This window comes from Odontomachus brunneus, unplaced genomic scaffold (genome assembly GCF_010583005.1).
Source record: "Odontomachus brunneus isolate Ranch 3 - 2012 unplaced genomic scaffold, Obru_v1 Obru_scaffold_007, whole genome shotgun sequence".
NCBI classification, from domain to species: domain Eukaryota; kingdom Metazoa; phylum Arthropoda; class Insecta; order Hymenoptera; family Formicidae; genus Odontomachus; species Odontomachus brunneus.
In genome coordinates, this window is record NW_022639457.1 from 1,951,827 (window position 1) to 1,962,447 (window position 10,621).

The 10,621-nt window shown below is 38.2% G+C and overlaps 2 protein-coding genes across 4 annotated transcripts in view; both read right to left on the reverse strand.

Annotated features, from left to right (window-relative positions):
* Positions 1-2,741, reverse strand: part of LOC116854023 (LIRP-like) — a 20,937-nt gene extending 18,196 nt beyond the window's left edge. The window contains exon 1 of the mRNA XM_032835480.1: positions 2,555-2,741. The gene's annotated coding sequence lies outside the window, so the exon portion shown is untranslated. The remainder of the gene's footprint in view (positions 1-2,554) is intronic.
* Positions 2,742-6,854: 4,113 nt separating this feature from the next.
* The window catches only part of LOC116854019 (protein O-mannosyl-transferase Tmtc3), a 6,374-nt gene continuing 2,607 nt past the window's right edge, over positions 6,855-10,621 (reverse strand). Inside the window, exons 4-14 of one of the 3 annotated variants that reach the window (XM_032835458.1) lie at positions 10,407-10,506; positions 10,216-10,331; positions 9,961-10,133; positions 9,619-9,874; positions 9,292-9,440; positions 8,906-9,218; positions 8,516-8,806; positions 8,224-8,406; positions 7,833-8,117; positions 7,456-7,698; positions 7,125-7,301 (exon numbers count right to left, since the gene is read on the reverse strand). In XM_032835458.1, coding sequence (XP_032691349.1) covers positions 7,275-7,301; positions 7,456-7,698; positions 7,833-8,117; positions 8,224-8,406; positions 8,516-8,806; positions 8,906-9,218; positions 9,292-9,440; positions 9,619-9,874; positions 9,961-10,133; positions 10,216-10,331; positions 10,407-10,506 — 2,136 coding nt within the window. In that variant the 3' untranslated portion in view covers positions 7,125-7,274. Of the gene's footprint in view, positions 7,699-7,832; positions 8,118-8,223; positions 8,407-8,515; positions 8,807-8,905; positions 9,219-9,291; positions 9,441-9,618; positions 9,875-9,960; positions 10,134-10,215; positions 10,332-10,406; positions 10,507-10,621 lie in introns of all 3 variants that reach the window. The other 2 variants (XM_032835457.1, XM_032835456.1) reach the window with 2 other exon arrangements.

Consider the following 10,621-nt stretch of genomic DNA (forward strand, 5'->3'; position numbering starts at 1 on the left):
TCTCTCTCTCTCTCTCTCTCTCTCTCTCTCTCTCTCTCTCTCTCTTTCGTCCGCTTATCCTGTATATTTTATATATATGACTATGAAAACACGATATATGAAAGCACAACATAGGTGCAGATAAATCAATACAAATATCGGTCGCTCGATATCTCTTGACATTCCGAACGATCACACTTTTTTGTCATTAAAACTTCATCTTCGATAAGCTACTCGGATCTACAAATGCCTACCCTCCTGTTAAACAATCATAGTTCTGCAATTGAGTCAGCGAACCAACGCTATACGCAGGCAATTGTCCTCGTAAATGGAAAGTACTGCTGTCCTACTTATATGGCCAGCCCTAATGGGATCCATTACTGGACACGTGAACAAAAACAAGTGACAGATTTTTTTACGGGAAAAAACAAAATCTCATCAGTCTCGGGAACGATAAAAATGATAACACGAAAACAATAAACTCGAGTCTGAACAACGCGATGATTTGCAGATATTATGTGGTGATAGATAAGTGTCGTATTCAAATCTGAATGTCTGCATACGACCACAAAATATATACACAATGCCACTATCCGATAATTATAGTAAAACATTTTTTTCAATATAATTATATTTTTTCAATTTCAATATAATTATTGTTATCACTTAATATTACACATTATGTTTGTATTTAAATAAAATGTAATATTGTATATCTCTCTCTTATTGTGTGTATATGTATATGTACGTTGGAGACTTGAAAGAGAGACTTTAGATTGCTGCTGTTAGTTAATACCCGGTGCAGCACGATCGGCGAAAGAATTCAAAAAAGTCGCGTTTATTAGATCGAGAAGATAGAAAGCCTCTCGCGAGTTTTCTTTCCAAGAAATCAACTCGGATGTGTAAGAACGTGAAGCGATCTAACGATAAGTTAATCGTGAGGTATATTACGGCAATACGAAGAATCTTCAAGTATAGCGCGGCTTGCGTGACGTCGTCCATTCGCTACTCCGGTTTATCCACAACAGTCAAGTTTTTACACGACTAAGTGTAATGCACGCGCCTCCTTTAACCCCTTTCCGTTTATATCCAATGTAACTTCGATTGTTTCATCTATTATACGCTAATATTTTTATCCATACGAGGTCTTAATTGGAATAATTATATTGTCGATCACGCACGCAGCAGGTGACTGTGCAAAATGCAACCTACTTAAATACTCAATACTTAAATACTCAGTACTTATCAACTTTCCACAGGATGCAAAACATTTCTGGTTCGCGATCGCACGTTTGAAATTAAAATGAATCGTTTGAAGACGAACATCTCTCGCCGTTATTATGTATGTTTTGTTTTCTTATTTTTGTACCATCTGTTGTTTCGAAAATTGAATATTTGTTTGGAAATACAAAGTGCACGGCGCATCAGTCGAACATCACGTACTGATTGAAGGTTCGCGATCATGAGGAAGAACAGAAGAGAGAAGGCGTACCAAGACGCCTTGTAAAGTACGATACTCGAACGACACGGCCAACGATCGTGATCGATAAAAGTCAACGCGGTTTTTACTCGGAACATTAGCATCGTACGTTACTCTTAATATTTATTTGCAGTACCTCGCGTAGAAGTACGAGCGATATTTATCGTCTCGGCGAGTAGCCTGTACCGTAAATATCGAAAAAAGTTGGTAAATTGTTACAAAAATCGCTATAGATGACGAGAATGCACGAGAAGCTGTGTTGCATAACCTGCCCGCAACGTTGAAAATTATGCAATCACACTTGAATCTTAAATTGAAGTAACACGTTGCACGTGACTTTCGTACAACACAAACGAAATTCAAAAACAGGCTGCTTTTTTAACGTTAAGCAATGACCGAAGTACCAACTTGGCAGTAGAAACAAAATGAAAAAATGTTGCAAAATAGAAACCCAATAACAATTATATAATACGAATTTGTATCAATAGCAATGTTGTTGCTACGTGAAATTTAACATCAAATCAATTTTATATTTTAGTCTGATATTTTTTTACTGTTTACGTAAAGGAAGTGTCAGAGCTTTTTTCTAATCGATGTAAATTACATTGAAATAAATTATTACAGAGATTAAATTATTGCAATCGAATAAATTATTGCAGATATTTGTCCGATAGTCCGTAATTTGTCCGTAATTGTTGATGTTAAAATCGGCAACAGATTCATAAATAAATTCAGGAAATACGAATGTTTAAGAGGAAGAAAAATGAACAAGTATTGAACGCGTATATGCCGGTGATTATGGCAGTAGTTTAAGTCACGAAGTGTCGAATGAAAATCGATTTAATCGCATATTTCTTATCAAACGTTCAACTGTCGGATTTTGCAAGAAACATCATCATCTGCAACGATAGATCTATCTCGAGTATACACTTCGTCGAACCATTAGAAAGTATTATTGTTCGACACACAAAGGCACGAGAAGAAAAAAAAAGAAGTGCGGTTTCGAAAGAAGCGTGATTATTTATTACAAATACGAATTTAGATTACTGCTACAACACGTGGACGAGTGTTTAGCGTGTTTAGCGTCTGACTTACAGTCAAGTATGTGCGGATATCTCTGTGTGCGGGTGCCTGCGAATGTGTGTGATGTTCTTATCCTGCTGGTACGTCTGCTAAATTCGTACCTTCGTGCGTGCAAGGTGGCGAAAGGTCGGCAACGGTACTCACTGTGCGAGTGTGCGAATGATTGTTACTCGATGGTGCGTATACGTCTTGTGGTGGCCGAAAAGGTGGCCGCCTCCCTTATAAACACTCAGCCCGCCAATAGTAATACTGAGCAGCGGAGACGTGTTCATTAAACACGTTTACACGGGGGCACCTGTCAGCTTCCCTTAATCGCGCGGCACGCGGCTAATGCCGCGCCTGCATACGGAAGGGCGTGCGGTCAACCGTGAACTGCCCCCTACACCTCATTTTGCACCCTCGCGCTTGGGTGCTGACTTCCGAAAGGGCCGCGCGCTCCTTCTTCGACCGGTATGTCGGTATATTGAGCGTTAACGACACTTTTTAACGTACCCATACAGTACAGCAATGTTACAGCATCATTGTTTTGCAATATTGTGTCATTGCAACAACGTTGCAAAATATTGCTGCAATGCTACTGCAACGTTGCAGCGACGGTAAAATGTCCGCTTGCGGAAATATAACAACGCAACTGTGCAGCAACATTGCAATGCAATATATATGTAATATTATTAATATGTTTTATTATACAAATCCTAGATAACACCCTTACTCTTAGGAATATCATACTAATAAATACTAAAAAATTATTAGTGATTATGTATTACCAGTAATTCGGTAATTTTTTCGTCAGTATTTAATTTCTGGTGAGTAGTGATAATAAAATCACTATTAAATATTGATAGTAATCAAATACTGACAAGTATTGTGCGAATGTGAAAAATGAGAAAATCATAATATTTAAAAAAATATATTTATAATCCTGCCTCGATAATTTCGATCCCAAGCGGTATACAAAAGGTCACCCATCTAATGTCCTGACTCCGTTAAAGTGTTGCTTAAACTTGACGATCGAGCGGCACGCGGCGATTCCCAATGATATTCTTACGATTTGCGTTTATATAATTTATCATTATAGTGTGTTCACAGTATATTATAACATACCTAGCAAATACCAAATAATAGTTACATAACTTTTACTTGGTGTTTGTTAGATAATTTACTGCTACTTTAGATATTGAAACAACGCAACAACATTCGATATGCGATGAATATTGATGTAATGTAGTGAACCGGTGATAATTACTTTTAGATTTTTAACAGAATGTTATAATGATTAATCCAAACCAAAAAAATTAAGTATCCAAGAAAATTCAAATTAAACAAATCGAATTACTAAATTTTGAAAGAAACTTTTATAAAATACTATTTAAAACAATAGTGTTGTTTCATCAAATAACATGGTTTCCTTAAACGAAATAAAAATTTTTATTTTCATCATTTCAAAAAATGATATTTCGTATAGAATATAACATTTTAATAAAACAAAAAATCACAAAATTAAATAAGTACGAATATTATAGCTAAAGAAAGTATTTTCTCCGAAAAAACGGTATAAAAAGTTTAAGAAATATGTAATAAGACAAATTCTAATATTAATGACTGCCACTAACAAGTACTATTCTAAGTACTATTCTATAAGCACTATTGATGTGAAATATTACTGAATTTGAAATACAAGTAACAAAAATAACTAGTAAATAAGTAAAAAATATTATATTATATTCGTCATATTTGAAATAATACTGCAATATTGCTAAAGTAATATTGCAAATTAATGTCACTGCAATGTCTCTGCAACATTGCACTGCAATATGCAATCTTGCATCGTTGTAGCAATGTTGCTGCAAGCTTCTGTGCTGTATGGGTAATCTTTTCTTACGATAGATGAAGAAAAAGAAAAGAAAAAAAAAGAAGCGTTGCGCAAAGCAACTTTGCTGGACAGCTTCTGATTATTCAAAATAAGTAACGAAATCACGTCGACCCGCTCCTGTGTCATTGCAAGTGATATTTTTTTAACGATCTGAAATATCGACGAACGCGTTGATGATGGAGCGCCAGTATTTGTACGATCAGCGCGGCTTTTTCATTGAGCTTTTCACATTGTGTCTGTATAATTGAGCTATATGAAGCAATGATTGATTCTCGATAACAATTCATTAACAATGATTATATCTAGCGCTTGAAAGACACGCATATTGTGCGTGTTTGAAGGTCTGTAAAGTCTTACATATTGTGTAAATAGAAAAGATTATGTTCTCTTTTTCGTATACAAATTTTTCAATTTCTTTTTCTATGTTTCCAGGATACAGGGGAATAAACTGTCGGTAAATCCCATCTTGCTAAAAACATCGTAAATTTCATTAGAAACATGACAAATTTTTGTGATGTAACATATTTCAGTTTTTAGAATATAAATATGAAATTCATATAAAATAAAAGGACAGTCAATTATTGCAGTATGTCGACCTCGATTATAAATTATTATTTTGCCTAATTATGTTTTATGCTAAAAAATTCTCTCTCCGTGTAGAATATTCTGTATCCTCCCGAGCAACGATAATTTAACACGTGAAAGACGTTCGAAAGAAGTAGGGCATCCGTATTCAGCGAACTATGCGCTGAAAATGCGGTGTCTTTCGAGTCACTGGAATCCCTGGGGTCAGACACTTGACCTGGCTCCCGCCGCCCAACATCTCCTGCGGGCGTCCAAAAAGGAAATTTTAAATGGAGCATCGACGTCGCTTTCACAGACGCTCGGACTGAGCCACGATGACTTATCAAGGACGTTGTTTTCGATTAGAACAGGATCTTGCGAGCTATAATAGGTCAACGAGCGTCTTTGGGTTTCCTGGGTGGCGCGGTGCGGCGCGGTGTGGCGCGTCGCGTCGCCTCGCGTCGCCTCGCGTCGCGTCGCGAAGTCGGACCCCGGCAAGCGGTCGTCTCGAGGTCGATTAACGCGTTAACCTTCACGTCGACTACCAGTTTTCGTTTGCTTAGCAATACGGAATCTATTTTGGCCGATCCTAATATAGATTGTGGGGGTTCGTTTGGAACTTTCAGAGCGACGTGAATCCTAATCAAAACACCGAGATACGTCGTTTACGGTTTATAGCGTTCACGAGCGATGACTCGGCTGCGGGGAGAAAATACCAAATAACGATGGACGATAGCGCGCGCGTCAAAAACATAGTCGGTCGTAATCAGCAGATAACGATAGCAGTTTTGTCCAATGACAAAACGTCCGGTTCGTTGGCTTGTTTGATGTTTAAATATAATATATTTGTTTTCATTCCGCTATGGTGTCCAATTTACTCGGATATCGAAAACTTTCCGCTGACCTCTCAGCTGACTCCGCTGAAGCCTGCGGCTTAGGAACGAAGCATGCATTCGTCTTTGTATAACAGTTTTTGCGGCAAAGCCATTAGAATACGTTGAAGTGTTCGACCGAACACTTTAAAAACGGCCTGTACACCGTGAAATACGAAAAAGAGATTAACAAGGAAAAAGAAATTAGTGATTTATCGCGAAACCTATTTATGCATTTTACGTGGATGGAAGTACAATGATGAAATTAGGTAATTCACAAGCACCCTATACATCGCATTCATGTTTCATTTCCATATTTATCGGGTAGAGCGTTTTTACATTACGCACACACACATCGGCACGCTAATATGTTGCCTCGTGAGTGAGGGGCGTGATAGGGTAAAAGTCTTGTAACTTCCACATGCATACTATATGATGTTTCAGCAGCCTGCCATCCGATGTACATGAAAGCCAACTTGATTCATTACTTTGCCACTTTGTAAGCCCGCAACGGCTTGCTTTCGTGCTGCAATCGATATAATAAGTTGCAGGTAATGCACGGACTAAAATCGACGATCGGGCGATGACCTTTCGAATAAACTTTGTTTATGCGCGCGTATCGATAAAACGTAGAAACACACGAATATTATTCGCGTATTTCTGCAAAATTTTCACATTGAACAACAATCGAATGTTTGTCAAGCGTAATTCAATTTCAATTGCGATCATTCATTCGTCTCTGTGTAAACATAAATTGTTTCATATGTACGAAAGAATAAAATGCTGCGACCACACTGACATCTTTTAGATTTTTGTAGGCCTTTGTAGAAATTATTACGTACATGAAAGGAATGCGATTATGCGTCGAAAACTCATTATGTGCTATATATATGACGTCACATGAGATACCGTGTAGCCTCACAACAGTTCTCGTATAGTGAGAGATTAGAAATTACGATTGCAGCGGAAAATGGATACAGGAGGGAAATAAAAAGAATTTACGCACGCACGCGATTCTTTTAAATATATTTTATAAAACGTCCTATTTATACAGCATATAAAACAATACTCTGTATTTATTTTTATATTCACACATTAGCTCTATACGACTGTGTACCACCATAACCTTTTGTTATATGCATAACTTTACAGTATTCGGCGGATTTACGTTAATACTATGACAACGCACTGTCCTTTGTCTGCTGAATTCCTTGCTTGCCGCCGACCGTCGCGGCGCTCCGATTGAATTGGAACTCGGAATTCGCGTGTTTCGAGCCGTGTTTCTGTGTGATATCTAGTTTCGTTACGTCAGCGCTTATAATCCTATCGAAAACCCTGTCCGTGGTAGGTTCCACGATATTAGTCAACCCGGGGACCGTTTGCTCGGGACGCTGTCCGTCCTTCGTTTCCATACCGACACCGCTCACCGCTCGGGCAGGCTTTGATGGACCTTTCAAGTGTATAATATGATTATTCAGGGAGTCAGTATTGCTTTGCTTACTTCCTATGTGATTGTGAACTACCGCGTGATTCGCGAAAACGGAATCCGTCTTTCCTAAGAACTTTCCATTCGTCGGCTCGTTATTAAAGTTTCTGTCCCTCACGTTGCCGTTCCAAAACGAATCGTCAAAGACGTCGGTGTCGCGTTGATCCGGCGGCAGGCGGCTAATGCGTGTTCTCACGATCGAGAGATGCCTCTGCACGTAGTCCTGCTGTGGCGCCAGAGCGGCAGCGCGTTCCAGACACTGCGCCGCTAAGCCCAATTTACCACGCTCCACCATTACAACGCACAAATTGTGCAATCCTTGTATGTTTGTGGGATCCAACTGTAATATTCTACGGTAACACTGAAACGATCGTATTGATATTTCCAGGATTGCAATCGCACAAGATTTGTCAATGATTGTCTACATGGCGCGTAAGTTAATAGAATATCTTTATAAAAAAAAAATCTTAACACAAGTTACACGCAATATCTTACACTTTCCGCAGCGTCCAGGTCCTTTATGTTGTTGATATAAATGTCTCCCAAAAGTATTAGGCCTTTCACGTGGTCGGGATGGAACCTGACCAATTGGTTTAAAAATGGTGCCGCTTCAAGCGGACGTTGCTCGTCCGCCAACAATAACGCGAGATTGAATAAGGCAGAGCGAAAGTCTTCCTTCAGCGCCACGGCGTTGCGGAACCAACGTTCCGCGCTACCGCTGTCGTGGTCATCCATCGCTAACATTCCCAAATTAAAATGTACACGCTCGTTATTGGAATCCTGCAAACAGATCATGTACGATAGCGCCGCGATACACATAATACCGTTATAATTTTTTTTTAATATATTTGTTCCCCCATGAACTACCGAGGGAAAAGACAATTACCTTTCGCAAAAGCTTCAGAAGTCTCTCTCTAGCTACCTTACGTAATTCCGCCCGTCCCAACTCTTGAAGTAGTATAGCGGAATTCAGTAACGCTTGTTCGTGCTCCGGATCAAACTCTAAAGCTTTATCCAAATATGCCAAGGCTTGAGACGCTTTCCCTTGTTCCAAGAATACAACACCAAGCTGCAAAAAAAATGTTAATCATTTAACTTGATAACTAATTAACTATCCCAATGCGATTACATATGTTTATCCGTATTCCTACTCTATTTTAAAAACATTCAATGCTTACATTATAATATATATCAGGATTATTACTGTCGTAAAACAGTGCCCGCTCATAAACCTCCTGAGCTTCCTTCGTACGATTAAGCTTAATTAAAACATCGCCACGATTAATATACGCTTGTGTATAATCAGCACGCATACTGATCGCTTGTCTGTATAACAAATCTGCTTCTTCTAACCTAGTTGCGTTTTTAGCTATCAAATTAGCCAAATTAACAAACACATTTAAATGGTTCGGTGCTATACGTGCTTGATAAGATTCTCCTGGTTTTGCTTTTGGTAATAACGACTTGGCCTGGAATAAAAAAACAAGAGCACAAGAATTATAAAATAGAAATAAGTTTATATAAAATAAATTTATATAAACGAACATCTTTCTCTTAATGGTGTTTACCTTCAGATACGCATCTTCGGCTTCTTTGAACATTTTAAGATGATTATAAGTACGTCCAACATTAATGTGCGCACCGATATCATCACCCTGAACTTGTACAGCCATGTTGAAAAAATTCAATGCCTCCTTAAATCGGCCTTGGCTCTCTAACGCATGGCCCACGTTATTAAATAATTTGGCATTTCTGTCGTTCACCTTCAAGCCCGACATGAATATCGAATATTCGTCTAACCAGTCGTAATTTCTGACGAACGTTTTCGTCGTGTGCGCAGCCAAAAGTGTCACGAGTAAAACTAGCACCAATTTCTTGCACCTGTAAAATGATACTTAATAGGTCATCGATTTTATATAGATTGAATTGAACATCCACCGACGACACAACTTACCTCTTGTCCGCCAAAATGCTCCATCCATATCCAATAAGCATGCAAAACCCCATGGAAGGTGCATACAACACTCTCTCAGCAATTACAAATCCGACCGGGAAGAAAAGGTTCGACGCAGGTAGAAAAGGGAGTATCATCATAGCCGAACTCTGCAGGCATTAATTAGAAAACATAACGTATTGGTTGGACATTAGTACTGTTAATTGCACAGTGAATCTACACAATCTCTAGAGCATGCATAGCACCATAATTCTTCTCATAATAACCAGTGATCATATTATATTCTCTACTACATTATGACCTAACTCCACAATGATCTCTACTAACCATAATGAGAATGACCGACGTCTGTCTGCTACGTGTCACAACGGCTGTCACAAGCAATCCTAGTACAGTTCCATGAGTGGCTAGGGTCGCAAGGTTGCGGACATCGGTGAAGCTTTCTACTAACGGTATCGTTCCCATTGTCCAATCACAGCATAAATCACTTGGAAGAAATAGCAGTCTTAGATTCACTGCAGCGAGATAATTATATGTAAGCTGTCTGGTTGGCATTGCAGCAACTGATGCAGGATTGTCGAATCTAACAGATACATACATTATTGTTTTCGTTAGTCTTCAAACACATAATTTACAAATCTAAGAATAATGCAAAATGTGTGATAGTACCTGGTAAATACAGGTAACTTTGAGCCCATTATATGTAACCGTAGGATAAGCAGGCTAAATGTAACAAGTGTAAGGGCGGTCAAACGTTTTGTACCTTCGCCTGACCATGCAGGTGAAATTTTATTACCACCAAAAGCTGACTTTAACGCTAAGAAAATATCCCTTGCTCTAACCTAAACGAAATTATAGATATAAATGTGATTTCATTCTCTAGAGAAGATACACAGAGGGAGTATAGGTTGAGAATAACTTTACCTTCTGTACAACAAAAATTTCGTACAGTACACAAACTGCAGTGGCTGTAATCCCTTGCTCCTTGCACAACATTGCGGTAAATACAAAAAACATAGACAATATCAAGTATTTCCACCCTGTAAAATACAGCACACATAAATCTAATGTTTTCACAGTCAGTCACACATTCATACTTGTATTAAAATTATTACCTGTAGATCTTTTGCTTCTGCAACATTTAGTGTACGTGATTAAAGCTGCCAGGTAAAACAAAGAGGACAAAGTCTCTGCTCTACCGACTACACCTGTGACCTAAGAATACAATTATATCAACTACGTAACAACATGTCTCAATTATAAATATGTTTAAGTAATTTAAATATTCATATATATATATATATATATATATATATATATATATATATAT